Source organism: Oryza brachyantha, chromosome 1 (assembly GCF_000231095.2).
Source record: "Oryza brachyantha chromosome 1, ObraRS2, whole genome shotgun sequence".
Classification (NCBI taxonomy): domain Eukaryota; kingdom Viridiplantae; phylum Streptophyta; class Magnoliopsida; order Poales; family Poaceae; genus Oryza; species Oryza brachyantha.
The window spans coordinates 7682258-7700258 of NC_023163.2; the positions used below are offsets into that span (position 1 = coordinate 7682258).

Here is an 18001-nt window from a genome sequence, read left to right on the forward strand (position 1 = left end):
AAGCTGACGAAGATAGCCAAAGCGAGGTGAGCCATTGGCACATGATTAATTGATTATTAATTATTTTAAACTTGTAAATGGATTATATGATTGTTAAAGCAATTTTTTCTATAGATTAAAAACACATTATTTAGCTGTTATGCGTAGAAAACGTGAGACATTTTGTCCTTTCCCTGCCCGCTGAAATCTCCTTCAGTAAGCATATTGGGTAGGTATATTTCTTCAGCCATTAATGTAACAAAGATTTTGGTAGCACGGAATCAACGAAACAAGAGGTAAACTTCTTATTAGGCATCAACCATCCAATGTTTCATGGTTTGGATAGAAATCAAAGATCGCCTACTTCTAAGTTTTACTTACACAACTGAACAGAACAAGGTACAATACATGAATCCATGCAGATTGGAATCCAGACCTAAACCACACGAGTTTTGGAATTTGTTCTTAATTACACACCATCATATCTCATCCGGTAAGGCAAAAAATGGCTTGAATGTTAGGATGAACCCAATGACACACACCATGTTCAGCATCAGGAACAGGATCTGATCACCTGCATGTAGCATGATGGGTCAGGTAACTAGCATGGCGCACTTGATAATGATGGATCGATTTGCTTGGTATCGTTGCATAAATCTCGAAGTTGAAAAAAAAGATCATCGTGTCATTGGCATGTGGATCTAAGCCTCGCATGTTATTCTAATAGATAATGGTATTTTGCAACTCGTTTATTTCCATGATGATGATATTTTTAAAACCTTTTCCCTTTGTAAGATAGAAGTGAAGGCATAGCCATCAACAGTAATGCGAGAAGTACAACATTGCTGGGAAGAGCCATGTGTTTTACCTGGTAATAACAACCCGGTGATGTGCTTCTGAGCCCATGAAAACCTGCAACAAGCCACAATAAGCTGATTGTTTCCAAGAAGAAAAAGAGAGGAAGCGTGAACTTCTAACCGTAAAAGAAAAATTGTACTCCCTTCATTCCATATTATAAAACTTTCTGGATTTGTATAGATTTATCAGCACACAAATAAATCCAGACAATGACAGAAAATATTATAATATACAATGGAGGGAATAGTACTTACAAAATTCCTGCTGCTGCTGGAGCTACGGCTTTGAAGATGGACATCAGAGTGACAGAGATCCCATTTGCAACTCCTCTCTGTTCTTGTGTCTGTACATGTTTTGTTAGAGATGTACGAGAGTATTACATGATGATTTCAGAGAGAATGCATTGAGACAAAAAAAAGAATGCCCTAGATGGGATTGTCATACATACCACTGCAGTGTTCTGCAGAATATTGCACGCAATAGTGATTGTAGCCTGTTACATACAAAGATGCATCACAAGCTATAAAATCATGTAATGAATTCCTTTGAGCTCGTTTTACCTAATAATACATTTATTATTTTAAAATGATGTAATCCTTTTCTTTAAACATAACTAAATCTGTTAACTGGATTCAGAAACATGAATTTTATGTTGTTAGGGATGGATCCAGAAGGGTGATCAATCCCTAAACAAATAAAAATGGAAGTTTTCCCTAATGTACCTGCTTAATGGTCCAGAATGTATATTAAAAAGAAATAACTCACAGCAAACATATTTTTCAAAACCGAAGCTATGTTGATGAGTATTTTGAGCTCCAGACCATACAGATTGGCCATGAATGGATATGTTGCAAGGAGAAGTATAGACATGACCTGCGAATCAAACATGCATTTGGTATTTTTCAAAAAAAAGATTCAACACTGAGAAGAAATGTGTCAACACAAAACATGCATCTTGCTTACTGCTGCATAGCGGAATGGCTTGATTGGCCCAACATATTTTGCAAGAAACGGATAAATCGCAAGTTGGTAGACCAAAACACCAAAACCTATAAATTCAAACACAAATGTTATTGATGGGAGGAATTTAGACAAAATGCTACCTATACATAAAGAGGAAAAGATGTATACTACGTATGGTGCTAATTTATTAATTTGTTTTGAAGATTACTTTCCTATAAAAACATGTTTGAAGATTTGGTTTTCTCTCCATCGATCATGCACGAAAGCTTGAAAAAAATCACACATACCAGAGATAGCTAGCACGGTACCAACATCTTGGGATGTAAAACTTAGCCCCCTATATTTTCTGCTGCTCACAGCCCAGAGTGAAAATATCTGAAGATAGAATTTACATTATTAAACATGACATTAACGTGGTCAGTTGTTGCTAATATGTCTTCTCAATATAGGAGAAAATACTATGGGATATCAGCATAATAAAATTTTTAGACTGTTTCTGAATGTAATATTACCTCAAGATAAGCTGTATCATAGAGAGAAAAGACACAGTAGAGGGTAATTGCTGACATCAGCTGCCAGTTCTTGAGCAAACTCTTTGTATGGCCCATTCTCCCTGATTCTGATTCTTTAGCATCTTGTCCCTCCAGTGCATCAATGGCTTCTACTTTGTCGTCATGGTGCATGTGAAGGGTTTCCTAAGAACAAAGGGCTTACTTTAAGCAACTTACTTTACACTGGAAACTTTATAAATGTATGCTGTCTTACATGTATTTTGTGCTTCTAGTGAGTAGATTCAGAGTAAAGAATCATAGGGTTAGGGTGTGACATACCGGAAGCCAAATGCAAGCAACACATGCTCCTGCTGCTAGTACCGATATGACGAAACAAGGGAGGAAGTAGGGAAACCTAAAATCAGAAGAAAACTTGGACAGATTTATCTTCTACTCTTCAACCATACAAAGATTTCTTAATGCGAAGCAATATGAATGATGATTTACCTCCCAAATATAGACTCTTCAGAGAAAATGTTTGGGTACTTCTTTGCAGGCTGATACATGATAGAAGATGCACAATATTAGCCAAGCCAACAATGTTGAGCCTAGCACTGGTTTCATGAACTTGAAGGATCAAACCAAATATTTCTTGGATTTTTTTGTCAGATGTCTCTTTCTATCTTCTACTCTCATAACAAGTCAACTTTGATGAAGTGAGGCATGACCAATATTACTTCAGTAACTCTATAAACTTTAACTTTTGTTCCATCATAAAAGTGTATTTAACCTCACCTGTGAAAGAAATCCACCAATAGCTGGTCCAACAACCAGAGCTATTGCTCGCGAAGACGTGACCTGTAACATAATGTTTGACAATAAATATCCATTAGTAAATATAAATAGGAGAATCTTTTAAATTTTCTTCCTATAGAGATGCGTTAGAAGCTTGAAATGCAAAACAAGAATGGAGCTCTTCTTACAAGAGAAATTCCAAGAGCTTGGTGCTCCTTCCTGCAGACTTCTGAAGCATAGGCCTGGACAATGCATGATGCTGATATGAATATGCAAAAATTCAGTGTCATGTGCTTAGCATCAGCGATCAAGATTGTAAATTACCTTGATTGGTCCTAGTAGTCCACAGAGTAATCCAAGTAATCCTCTAGTTACAATTGCCATCCAGTAAGTTGTGCTGAGGCCAAAGAGTGTGTTGAAGACAATTCTGGAAAGCGTAAAACAAGATTTTACTTTTGTTCAGCTGAGAGTAAGTATGTTTTTCATGGTCTAACTGAGTGATCCATACACTGAGAGGATGCTGATCACAATGCATGGCTTCCTCCCATATTTGTCAGCAAACATGCCCCATGGCACAGCACTGGTAGTTCTTCCAAGGAAATAAGCAGCCCCTTAAACACGGATTACCATTCAGTTAGTAACTAGTAATTAACTAGTGAATTAACAATATTAACACAAACAATCTAACAATTCTATGGTAATGTAGAAAACTTCATATTAATCAACACATCTAGTTCAAGTTTTGCTAATATCATATTTTCAGTGAATTTTCAAGCCGTGAGAGGAGATGATTCTCACCGACAAAACCAGCATAGAACCCAATGTCTTGCTCTTGCTTTGCCACTTTCAAGTCCCTGATCTGTGGCATCATAACAAAATTGAATAAAAATCAGTCACAATATAGTATATGGAATTCATATATTTGATGTGTATGTTCATCACCACGGTTCAACTTTAGAATATTTCTTCTTACCATGAAGTAGAGATAAGGGAACAACGACTGGATTGGTAGTGCTGGAAAGGAAACAGACCGAAGTATTAGTCAGATAGAGCTAAAATAACATTTGATACAACTGAATTGAACAAACAAAAACATATTTGCTTTCGACAAATACATGAGACTAACAAATAGTTATCACAATGCATATGGTGATTCTGTCATGCCATTATGACAAGTTCTCCAATAATAGACATCATATGTACCCAAATTTCCCAAAATGCAACGGTCACCGATGTTAGTTGTTGCCAATAACCATGAATGGACGAACAAGGGCATCTCCTTTGGACCATTCCTAATGGTTTGAAAACTGAATCTCTTGTCAGTGATACTAACTGACGGCGACTCGCTGACAACGCTTCCACGATTGATAGATCTGTCTGAACTAGTAGTATTATCTAACAACCTCCGAGGAAGAATAATTGGCAAGCTGGAGTTCTTTCTTAACATTGTATTTTCCCAAAAGAACCACCTAAGGAACCTGAACCTATACCATGGCTCTCAACCAGACTCTTATCTGATAAGATTTTTACCAGTTTGCTGACACACGCAAATGCGCAATATCACGATCATCGATTCATCACCCGCTCCTAAATATCAGATGAATCATAACCACTATCACAGCGTTAACAATTGCAGTGGCCATTTTGTACATTCAGCAACTTGTGACATCCAAATAGCAGATTCACAAGATGATGATCAAATGAAGGTTTGCATCCTAACTGAACCTCTTCCTCTAAAAGATGAGACACACACCATACCAGCATGGCTGTGTGCATCTTAGCTATGCAGAGGCCGAAAGTGTTCTCAGACAATTGTATTACCTTGATGAAATTAATCGAGTTCGATAAAACTTCCATCATCTTAAAAAACACCATACCGGCAGACAAGCAAGCGATCCAGGTGTAGAGGAAATCCAGGTATGGCGGCCGGTCGTTGGCCTGCACCTTCCTCTCCTGCCTGCACCCAGGGCAGATTTCATGATACACCTTCCTGCCGACCAGCAATGGCACATCCTTGCCTCCGGTCATCGCCATGGCGGACAACGGCGCCTGATGTGTGCTGGTTGGGGAAGATTGGTTGCTCCTCTCTTTGTAGGTGTAGCTGTCTGAATCCACATCAAGATGCTTGGTTTGTAAGAGTGTCCGGGCAGCATTGTCCTCCTCTCTTTGCCAAGAACTGATCAATGGTGTTTAATTGCAGCATTGATCTTTTACAATGTGCCTGTTGGTCTAGAGGAATTTCGCACGAATTTTGGAGGAATAGGACCTTTTTATGTGAAAATCCTGTAAAATTCCTACGCTCCGAAGGAGAATGAGATCTCTAGATTTTTCTTCCCTTTTGCATTGTTTTAGTTTTGTCCGGCTAAATTTAGGCAGTGGCTTCAGAGGGTTGGCTTGAATCTCTCCTTTGAATTTGCTTATCTGCTAATTACATGCACACTGCTCCCACACACACGCACATACTACATCCATTTCATAACGTAAGGTTTTTTTATCATTGACTAGATTCATATAAATGCTAATGAATCTAGACATATGTACAAATAATATATACCTTAATCAATATACGAATCTATACATAGCTATAACGTATTACATTATGAAACGGAGAGAGTATTAAGTATGTAGAGAAACAATATTGTTCTTGATTCTAGCTAATGGTATACTATGGTTGAGGTTCATACTCAAAACTGCTTATATATTTTGAAACAGATGGAACACATGGTAAAGTGATAATGTTAAAAACAAAAACACATATGATTGGCTGATGAATTTCGAAAGGGTATGTATTCTAATGGTTGCAGTAATATAAGTAGCATCCCAAGAACCTGAGTCCAAATCTCAAGATGAGCAAATTTCAGATTGGGTTGTTTGAGGTCTCTAATTTAAAAAGAATGCATACATATGGTTGGATGTAGAGGTTTGGGGAAAACAGAACCCTTAAAAAATGGTTGGCTGATGAACTCATGATGATCCCTTTGGGCCTACCATTGTTACCAATAATAAATCTTAGGGGAACGTTCCGGTGCATTTTACTGGTAGTATTATACTGCCACTAATCTCGTCCATTGATTTAAAATGGTATTTTTGTACTTTGTTAATTATTTAATTTTTATATGTTAATTGTTTGATCGCTTTTAATATCATCTTGGTTCAATCTTCATCGTCCAGCTTTCTTCGTCCAATCTGTATCGTCCAGCCATCCTCTATTGTGCGGTGCGGTGACGTCGGCGACAGCCTCGTCCTCTTCTGCGGCGCGGCCACACCGGCGACAGACTTAGTAGCAAGAGTTTTGCAATAATTATTCGTTTCATGCCAAATTGAATTTATGTTCCAAATGTACCACTGAAATTATGAAACAGCTTAAACTCAACCCCTTCTTTCTCCGGAAGATGCTGATAAAAGTTCAGTCTAATATCACACTGTGACGTACAGTTCTGAATCGGCCCATTAGGTAATTTAGGATCACAGTAAAAAAGACGATATTACCCTTTTAAATATCTAATACACCTAATATTATTGGTAGTATAATTTAATCAGATATACGGTGTGAATTAAATTCTACTATAAATAAAATACACCAGAGACAACCCCTAAATCTTAATATCCAAAGTATAAGAAGGAAGCCGAACAAATATTACAAGGTTTTTTCTCCTTGATTGTCTTCTACGAGGTAAGTGACGAACTACCAGCCTAATAAAATGCTTTAAATCCTCGGTAGTCACATACAAGATTTGTACCAACGTGGATCAAAATCTCGGTTCAATAAAATGATATACAAGTCTCTGACACCTACCGGATCAAAAAGCGCTTCATCGCATCCCATGCAATAACTTACTTCCTCCGTCTCATAATAACCTTATTTTTTATTTTTTTATGTCCAACGTTTGACCATTCATCTTATTTAAAAATTATACAAAAACTTAAAAAAATTAGTCATATATAAAATACTATTTATATTTTACCATCTAGTAATAATAAAAATATTAATCGCAAAAAAATTCAAATAAGACGAATGGTCAAATGTTGGACATGGAAAAACGAAAAATAAGATTATTATATGGAGGTAGTATGAAACACATTGTATCTTCCATAAACTAATTTATTTGGTAACGTAGTAGCGTACTGCATGAATTATTTAATATAATCTTTACACCTTTTCTCATTATTATATCGGTCACCCTCACCCAGATGTCATATCCCACTTGTTCTTTTTCATAAGCCATTGTGAACATCAACGTAGTGTACTCATCTACTAAATTCTATAGTTGCAATCTATATCTATCGTCTAAAATAAGTTTATCTTTTAATTTTTAGATACGATGTTTGATTCTTAGTCTTATTTTTAAAAAAATTATGATTAATATTTTTATTGTTATCAGATGAACAAAATATAAGCAGTGCATTACACGTGACTATTTTTTTGAGTTTTTTAATAAAATTTTCAAATAAAACAGATAGTTAAACGCTGAACACATAAATAAAAAATAAAGTTTGTTTTGGGAGAGGTAGTATAAAAAAACGTTCAAGTGATCGAGGGAAGTGCTTCTTATTTAATAGACCTATCTAAAAAACAAGCTTATGAACTGCACGTCCTTTTCGTCTAACTACTACAAACAATAATTTTTTATGTACGAACACCTATTAAGTTTATTCTCTTTTTTTTTTCAGAAGGCGTTTTGTCCTATCAATTTTTTTTTTGTTTTATATGACAATACTTTAATATTTGTAAGGTCAAATTTCACGCCTTATGATGCCATTCCGTAGCATCAAAATTGTTAGTATTATATTTGTTGACTGAAATGAGATCACATCGTGATCGCATATTATGCTGTGATCCATGCACCCATCAAACCCGGTTGATAGAAGTGGACACACGGGTGTTTAGTTAGTGAAATGAAAATTTTTGCGTGTCACATCAGACGTTTGACCGGATGTCAGAAGGAGTTTTCGGACAAGAATGAAAAAACGAATTTCACGGCTGGCATGGAAACCGCGAGACAAATCTTTTGAGCCTAATTAATCTGTCATTAGCACATGTGGGTTACTGTAACACTTATGGTTAATCGTGTACTAATTAGACTCAAAAGATTCGTCTTACGATTTCTCACATAACTGTACAATTAGTTTTTCGATTTATGTATGTTTAATACTCTATTTAGGTATCCAAATATTCGATGTGATGTTTTTGGGTGAAAATTTTTGGGAAGCAAACGGTGCCATATATCAGCCACTCCATTGATACGGCCAGTCAAGTCCATATCATGCCCTGGCACACACTGCATCGTATCGTACGACCGTTCATAATCTTTTCCAACATGCTAATTATATAATACCTCCATCCCAAGTATAAGTATTTCTAATGTTTAAGTTTTATCCCATAATATAATCATTTATGTACTGATTTTCACAATTCCAATCATTTCAACGAGTCAATATATGCTTAGAAGGAGAATTTAATCAGTTCAAATTTTAAAAATTGATCAATGAAATAAAAGAAAAATCTTTTTACACCTCTTTAATCTATACTCGAAATAATTATAGTTTGAAATAAAGCTAGTATAATACTTAAAGTAGTACTCCCTCCTCTATATTTAAAATATAGATAACGTGTTGACTTTTATTACATGTATAACTATTTGTCTTATTTTAAAAATTACATAAATATACGAAAAATATGTTATAATTAAAATATATTTAGTACTAAATCAAAAAACAACAAAATAAATAATAATTATGATTATTCTAATAAGGAAAAAATTAAATATATATAAAAAAATTAACGATGTTATCTATTAAAATATAAAAAATATGAACATAGTTCAAGGTTCTTGGACGGTTGCCTAGGGACTCATTGACTTCCTCACCTCCACGTATACGTAGTACTGTAGGTGACACGACACAAGCCACCCAACCAATGTATGACAGGCTACATGTCCCTCCCTACCTGCAGGCACATGGATCACCACACCACCCCGGCCATAATCTCGCTAATTAAAAACTGTAGCCAATCAACAACAATTTGTGGTAAAAACGTGTTCGTTTAGGTAAAATGTACCTACCTCCGTTTTAAAACAATATAACTTTTACCATTTTTCAAAGAAACTAAGATTAGGTTTAGAAAATTGTGATCGGGTTGATATAACTGCGTGAGCGAAGAAACTAAATTAGGGAAATATTGTAATTGGTTAGAACGGGGAGTAAGGTAAAGAAATAGTATGGCGAATCAAGTTTAAGTGTTAGAAATGGCTAACTTCTTTTTTAATCAAAAAATGTATCCATGATGATTCTTTTAGTAAATGCACATTTTCAAGACTTGTGTTTAAAATGAATTGTTCCAAAACTTATCTTCAAAATCTACACTATTTAGCAGTACCATCCGATGTGCTAATATAACACTATTATATCGTAATTCGAAATTTATAGGTGTGATGATAGTGTTTCTAGCGATGCCGACCACGCTGGTGTTACAAAGACAACAACATTATCTTGTCGCGTCGGACTGTACATATTTTAAAAATAAATTTTAGGATATTTATTTTAAAAGTATTTAAAAAGTGTATTTAACACCAAGAGAGAGGGAGTTCAGACAGTACTGTGTCGGGTCATAGCTGTGAGATTCTCAACTTCCGAACAGCGATAGAACGATACAAGTGACGATCGATCCAGATGATGTACGGCCGGCCATCCTCATTCGTCCGATCGGATTTTTCTGCCGGTACAAGAACTTGTCCTGACCATCGTTTTGACATAATCACAAGGCTTACGTGTCTACTTAGGTAGGAAAAAAGAGTAAACTATAAGGGCATCTTTGATATGTAAATCAAAACAGAGAAAATTGTACAATTTGGATCCTGTAGAAGAAAAACAAATCCTATCTGATCGTTTGAAACAAAGGATCCTATTAAATTATTGCTATGGAATGGTTTGAGAGAGGAAGATTTTAGAGGAAAGTTAGTACAAAGTTCGACCTACGGAAACTTTCCTTTGACTCATTATCACTGATCTAGTTCCTGTGTTTTTCATGTTAGGGCACGTACAAAAGACTCTTATTGCCATCTCTATCGCTGCATGTTCGTTGACATGAAAGAGTGACGATAGAAGAGAGAAAATGAGTTGTTTTGCATGGACTTGACAAAACATTGTTGTATAAAACGAGTAGACAGCCAAAAAATCTGCTTGGTACGTGTGTTGATTCTTATCATAGGCGCTGACCAGATAGAATGCAAACGAGAAATTAATTAGTCTATACTTATGAATAATCAGCTTGAGAGACTGTCCTTTGTATGATGAGTTTTTTCTACTGACGTGATTTGAGATAAAGCCCATAACGGGTTCTACCATTGAACATGCCCTTAGCCAATCAAATAATCATTCATTTATTTTTCTCATGTTTTGTAATTCTTTGTTTAACACTTACATTTATGTTAAAAGTTTACACTTACATTTATGTTAAAAGTTTACGTTTTAGCAATCTTGCGTGTGTTAACACCCAAATTTGGTAAATTTTCGTATTGGATTCGGATAGGAAAAGGGGCAATCGCCGATAGAAATTTTATCCTGAAGAGTTCGAATTCAACAGGGAATCATGAAGACCAAGGCTTGGCGGCGTAATTTTATCTAGTAGTCAGAGTTAGTTAGGATTTTATCTCTAAGAGATTAGAGTCTGATCGGGACTTGTTTATTTCCTTTTATCTATTAGAAACCGTGTCATGTTGAGAGATAGAGTTTGTTATTTCTTTTTATCTATTAGGGGTCATGTCCGATACGGATTACTATTCATCCGAGGGTATAAATATGTATGTCCGGGGTCATTGTAAATCATCTACAATCAGATCAATCAAATTTCGGCGCATCGCCACCCTCTTGTCCGAGGTTTTCAATTTCGGCAGAACTTGGCACCTGACACGGGGCTGCATCGCTTCGATCTCCAGCGTAGGGGTAAGTCCTACGTTCCACCGGGCCACGGTAATCGCATTGGCTAGATTAGGACTGTTTCGGTTAGGTCCAATCTTCTAATCTAGTTATGCGATTGTATTTATCGTATCAGTTTTAGCTTATATCACTTTTGTGTTTTGAGTTGATCTGGTCGACCATTTTGAGCAATCTATGTTGGTTTGATATTTGACATGTTCAATCTAGTACTGTCTCGGTTCGGTCCGATCTAGTAGATTGCGTTTATCAGATAGTTTATATCAGATCAATGTATTTTGCTCACTGTTTTATCGGAGTACCAGCCAATAAATTATCAGTCATCGACTCATTGGCTTGATAGCAATCTAGATTTGTTTAGTATCTAGCATGACATTGCTAAGCGTAATCTTGAACTGTCTCGGTTGAGTCCGATCTTCTATGGTTATTCTTAGCAATCTGGGCTAGACATTTTATAGATCTTGGTTGTTTGTCTCCCGTCTATAGTCGATGATTTTTGCCGATCTACATGTTTATCATATTTGCATCAATAGAGTAGCCGATTGTCTTACTGTGTTATTTTTATACCAATCGGCTTGATTCTGTTAGAGACAGTTATTTATGTTGCATCGACTTATGAGAATTACATGCAAGTTGGTTTTAGCCGATCGTGACATATGATTCATTGTCTATTCCAAATAATTTGTCGGTTTACTTATTAGCCTTATCCATCTTCATGTTTCCTATAATTATATCGTGCTCGAGCAATACTGTCTTGGTTAAGTCTATCTCTGTACGTCTAGTTCGATATAACGCTCGTCCGATCGACTAAGATTAATAAGTAACTTGACGGATTACGTTGGTCTAATATTTAATTCAAGTTTATTTCTATTTGAGTATCTAGCCGATCCAAGCTTTTTACAGCCGATCGTTCATCCAATCGGCTAAACGCTGCTACACCAATATTCGATCGGCTGGATTTTTCGTTACCTATCGGCTCGATAGCCGATTGACTTGCTTTACTGTTTATCTTGTCAGTTGCAGGATCAAAATCACTGGCACGTCCGCGCACCTTCTAAGAATTTAGGTCCTGCACTGGAGGTATCTAAGATTGACTCCCAGGCCTTCGTATGTGACACGCCATCGATCACATTTTCGACGTCAACATCGTGTCAATGAACCCTAAAATCACAGGTATTATGAATCACACGATCCTAGTTTTCCTTACATGGCACATAACTACAAGTATTATGGTATTAGAGTTTCATAAAACCATAATCATTCTTTGATGTAATATAATTACAAGTTGTAAATTAAATAGAAGATTATGTCAGATTTATATATTTATTTATAGATATACTAGCAAAGTACCCATGCTTTGCAACGGCACATCAAATATTTTATAGATTCCTTGAGAGGGGTAAACTTGTATTATAGAGATGAAATAAGATATTAATGATATATAGAAAGACTATTATTTTAACACTAAGTGACATAGAGCAGTTGGTAATGAAAACAAAATAGATGGTTGGGTCCCTACCATCCCATTGCAAAAGTAGTATAGACCGTACAAAATTAAGCATTTTTAGTTTGTTACTGTATCACATTAAATTAGTTAATGATATGGCTTTGTAAAACTCTTCTATCATAATGCTTAGAGTTATTTGTAACTTGCGAAAATCACTAAAACCTCTATTTTTTTATGTATCTCACTCTCTTGGTCCTTAAAAAGAATCAACTTTTAAGGATGTAGGTGGACACCTCGAATGTTGTTCGTTGTTAGAAACTGATATTTTATCGGGAAGGGAGGACGTAGACCATAATAAATGTGGTTTTGTAAAACCTAATTAAGAAAAAACTAAGGGGTTCTCACATGTTGGCTTAGCTTGTCAATGACTCAAGTTAGTCAAATTTCAATAAGTGGGGTTGATATGTCAGTGATATAATAAAGTGGCAAATTTATCATGTATTAACTAAAATGTAGCCTAATTTTTATTAACCAAATCTTAGCTCCTAAAATATTATAACAACCCTAAACAAGTTAAGTAGGTTAAACAAATGTCGCCCTCTAAGGGTGTGTTTAGTTCCTAAAAGTTTTTTCCCAAAAACATCACATTAAATCTTTAGACATTTAAATAAAGTATTAAATATAGATTAACATAAAAACTAGTTGCACCGTTATGGGAAAATCGTGAGACAAATCTTTTAAGCCTAATTAGTTCATAATTAACCATAAATGCTACACCAACTTGTATGTGGTAACGAGGATTAAATAATTTAAAAGATTTATGTCTAAATTTTTTTCATATCAATAAAAAGTTTCGACGTAACCACAAGAAATTTTCCTCGGGAACTGAACAGGTCCTAAATTCCCGCTTAGGCCTTATTTGGTTTGAAAAAAATTATAAAAACATCACATCAAATATTTAGACACATATTTAAAATATTAAACATAGTTTAATTACAAAATAAATTTCAGATTTCGACTAGAAACCGCGAAACGAATCTTTTGAGTCTAATTAATCCATCACTACCGCATGTTGGTTACTATAGCACTTATAGCTAATCATGTCCTAATTAGGGTCAAAAGATTCGTCTTATGATTTCCTCCGTAACCGTGTAATTAGTTTTAGTGTTCATATATATTTAATGTTTCATTTAGATGTCTAAAGATTTGATGTGATGTTTTTAGAAAATTTTTTTTATCTAAAACGGGCCTCAGAGCATCCCCAACAGCTCATCTAAATTTGATCATCCATATCTTTATTTGGATAATCATCTAAATTAGTTTCATCCTTCATATCTCTTTGTACCCCACTAGATCATCTATATATATGACATTCTCTATATCTCTTTGGAGGATGGAGAGAGATCATCCAAATATGAAGATTCTCTCCTAATATGGATGTCATCTAAAGATAGATGATATGATGACCGTTCTATTGGAGCTCAATTTACAGTATACATCCTCTATTTTTAGGATAGAGGATGAGATAGATGAGCGGTTAGGATGCTCTCGAGATCAAGCGGAAATATCGTTGACCTCTAGAGTCCTTGTGGCAGCGTCTAGTTCGCAAAATTTTTCTATAACATGTCACCTCAACACGTAGGGTCACATATTTGAAGTATTAAACGTAGTCTAATTACAAAATAAATTTCAAATTCTGTCGGAAAACCGTGAGACGATTATTTTGAGTCTAATTAATCTGTCATTAGCACAGATTGGTTACTGTAGCACTTATGGCTAATCCGGTATTAATTAGGCTTAAAAGATTCGTGTCACGATTTTCCCCATAACTATGTTATTAGTTTTATTGTTCATATATATTTAATATTTTATTTAGGTATAAAAAATTCGATATGATATTTTTAGAAAAAGTTTTTGGAATTAAAACCGGCAAAAGATTTGCATCCGTACGCCGGTACGTGCAACGAAATATCTGTCTCTCGGTCTGTCGTCGGTGGCCCTCGTTTAACTGCAGATTTTATATTTACCGGGCGGTAAAAAGAAAAAAACGACGCTACTGATCCGTCGCTGTCGCTGGTCGGTCAGGGCCACGGGCACAGCCAGGGTAAATTTCCAGGAAGCTTCGCACGTTGGAGTTTGCCTGCCCAATCGCTGCCGTTCCTTCTGACATAAAGTTCTACTGGTACTACTAGCTTCCCAGAAACGTTATGTCCTCCCTCCGTTCCATAGTAACACTATTTTCGTTTTTTAATATTCAACATTTGACTATTCATCTTATTTGAAAAATTTATATAAAAATTTAAAAAATTTAGTCATACATAAAGTAGTAAAAATAAAAATATTAATCGTAAAAAAATTTCAAATAAGATGAAGAGTTAAAACATTGTATCAAAAAACTAAAAAATGATCTTATTTCGGAACGGAGTTAGTACGCGTTGTATTCACTTGTGGATGAGGCGCAATTCTGTCGAGAATAGTTTTATCTCCGTTTTAAAATAGAAATTATTTTACATTCTGATGTACTCCTTCTGAATTCGAAAATATTCATTTTACCTTGTACGACTCGTGACAAACTCGGCTCGGCTCGACTCGGCTCGTTTCATTTTTCTAACGAGCCAGCTCGAGCTGGCTCGTGAGCTACTCACGAGCCTAACGAGCTAGACATAAGATTCACCGGCGTTCATTGATTTCACCTTAGAATGCATGTGTTCCGTACTTCATAGGTTCACCATGTAATTTGTTGGTTCAAACTTTAATATTTAAATACAATTTTATATGATTTGCATTTTGAAATAAAAATTTACTTGTATAACCTATTAAAAAATTATTTAGGATAACTTTTTATGCATGACTCATGAGTCAGCTCGAGCTTTATAACGAGCCGAGCTGGGTTTTTAGCTCGTTACGATAACGAGTAGAGCCAGCTCGTTATCTTAACGAGCTGGACCGAGCCGAGCTGGCTCGTTATCCGACCCTAGTTGTATTCACTTGTGGATGAGGCGCAATTCTGTCGAGAATAGTTTTATCTCTGTTTTAAAATAGAAATTATTTTACATTCTGATGTACTCCTTCCGAATTCGAAAATATTCTTTTTTGCTTTGTTAAGTAGTAGAGCAAACCGGGGTGATTGCATGGAAAAACAAACAGTATATTTATAAATAAAAAATTTATATACATATATAATCCTATCGATTCATAGACGTTGTTTCAAAGAGAGGAGGACGGACTATGTGTTCAGTGGCAGAGAATAGATTGAAAATGGCAACCGAGGGTACTTATTATTCTCATGGTGGACACAATTTGGAGGATTGGGAACTGGATGCCTACCCTAAAAGAAAATTCTGTGCCAAGTGCACAAGCTTTAATTTGGTGGCTTGTGTCTCGTTCAATCCACTTCAACACCACCACACGGCCACCCTGCCCCCAACAAACTGAGGCTTTATTTTGTTCCAAGAAATTTTAATTCACACCAGAAAACTTTCCAAGAGGTTTAAGTGAACGCAAAATTTTCTCTGGTTTTCTACAACTTACAGAAGACCATACTTTCTTTTGATTTTCTGATATTTTATATCTACAACTTACAGAAGACCATACTTTCTTTTGATTCTGCCCCTACTGAAACGAGCCCGGACTGTGTACTGCCTTAGACTGACCACAGGGCCCCACTAGTCAGTGTCTAGAAACTAGGCAGCAGGGGCAGTTGACGAGTCGCATGCATCCTCTCTTCACACGAAGATCGAACTCCTGTCCAAAATTGTTCGTTTCCTTCAACGAATGGTTTATTTATTATTTACGCTCGAGGCCGTTTTTAATTACCCTTCTTTAAAGCTTAAACTTGCTCAACCCCCACCATGCATGCTTAAAACCAATTTATGGCCCCTCTTTTTACTGCACAGTAAATTGCTCCTCTAGTCTAAAATAAAATTAGTTATTATTAATTTGTTTATATTGCATTTGGTCCCCAACTCCCCATGCAGCTCGTTCGTTCTGGATGCGTGATGCATCAGCATGGGGAGAAGAAAGAAACGAATACTTTGGCCAGGCAAAGAGAAGGAAGAGCCAAGAGGTAGTTATGCTAGCAGCAATATTTTATATATAATATATATATTTTTTAGTGGTTACAAAGTGTAGGGAGCAAGATATATATATATATATATATATATATATATATATATATATATATATATATATATATACATATTATATATAGATAGTACACAATAAAGCACGGATCGTAGAACAGGTGTACGTGCGTGAGTGCTGAGTTGAGTGCGCCTAGAAGGTGCCACGTATATATGTGTACTCTCCAAGAACACAGTTAAGTAAGAGATCGATCGATTTGATCGACCAAGAAGAGAAAGCGCACGCAGATCAGATGGGTTAAAAGTTGCTCTATTTTTTTAATCAGATGCATAATAAAACGGATTTAAAGAGTGTATGCAAAGACAAAAAAAAATAGTATAATAAACGAAACAGATTAAGCAGGAAAGAAATGAATAATAGAGCTTGTGTAAATTAGCTTACAGGCGCAGAGGGAGACGATCCAGATGTAGAAGAAGCTGAGGTAGGGGATGCCGGGGTCGGCCTTGCACCTCTCCTCCGTCCGGCAGCCGGGGCACCCCTCCCGCGCCCGCCGCCCCGCCGGAGCCAGCAATGGCGCCGCCGCCGCCGCTGCGTCGCCGACCTGCTCGCCGGCGCCGGCCATTCGTCACTCTCTCTCTATCTCTGCTGCTGCCGCCTCTAGCGGTGTGCAGGAGAGAGAGAGAGAGAGAGAGAGAGAGGAGACGGTGGAAATCTGGAGCGGTGGAGAGAGCTTGGCAAGCGCGCGCTCTTATTATAGGCGGCGATGCCGCGCGCAACCGACGTCTCCATGGTTGGTGAGATAGGCTCCTGCTCTAAGGCAGTAGATCTTTAATAAAACTTATTTATAATATTAGATTAATTAGCGAGACGAATCTATTAAGCATAATTAATTCATAATTAGTATATATGATGCTATAGTAAACATGCACTAATTACAGATTAATTAGATTAAAAAAATTCGTCTCATGGATTAAAACTCATTTGTGAAATTAGTTTTTTTATTAGTATATGTTTAATACTTTAAATTCAAATTAGTATCCAAACATTGGTAAAAAATTTAGCCCCACAACCCCTAAACATAGCCGTCACGTGCTCGGAGGATGGGCCTGTGTCTGGGTCTGTCTGGGCCTGGACCAGTATGGCCCTGCGTTTGATTGACGCAGTAGTGGTGATATATCGGTACGTGCTAACGCTACTGCTATGTTTAATGATGCTAGTAAGATATCCTAATATCTTTTTAAACGTAATCTCATAAACCAGCATTCAAAGTTGTCTATCTATCGAGTATTTTTTATTTTAGTTATCTAAATAAGCTCGGACAGAATAGCTGTGAGCCACCGATTAATAATGACTGTTGTAGTTTTGTAAAATTAATTATATGTTACCACATATTGCAAATGCATGTTTTTAAGTTTGTATAGTAATTCCAGCAAGACCAAGTGTCCAGACACTG

The 18001-nt window shown here is 36.2% G+C and overlaps 1 protein-coding gene across 2 annotated transcripts; it reads right to left on the bottom strand.

Moving 5' to 3' along the window:
* Window positions 1-260: 260 nt before the first annotated feature.
* On the bottom strand, window positions 261-17227 carry LOC102706804 (probable peptide/nitrate transporter At3g43790). Of its 2 annotated transcripts, XM_040529429.1 has the most exons (18): window positions 16990-17144; window positions 4964-5191; window positions 4060-4100; window positions 3885-3945; window positions 3595-3697; window positions 3411-3513; window positions 3275-3328; window positions 3087-3149; window positions 2799-2848; window positions 2631-2706; window positions 2313-2495; window positions 2088-2175; window positions 1801-1886; window positions 1603-1710; window positions 1286-1330; window positions 1092-1180; window positions 848-891; window positions 261-553 (listed from the first exon to the last, which is right to left on the bottom strand). In XM_040529429.1, exons 2-18 carry the CDS (start codon window positions 5118-5120, stop codon window positions 459-461), a joined length of 1446 nt encoding a protein of 481 aa, XP_040385363.1. In that variant the 5' UTR covers window positions 5121-5191; window positions 16990-17144; the 3' UTR covers window positions 261-458. The 2 variants fall into 2 exon arrangements, with proteins under 2 accessions (XP_040385363.1, XP_006645771.3); XM_006645708.3 differs by lacking the exon at window positions 4964-5191 and having other exon boundaries at window positions 16990-17227.
* Between the last annotated feature and the right edge of the window lie 774 nt (window positions 17228-18001).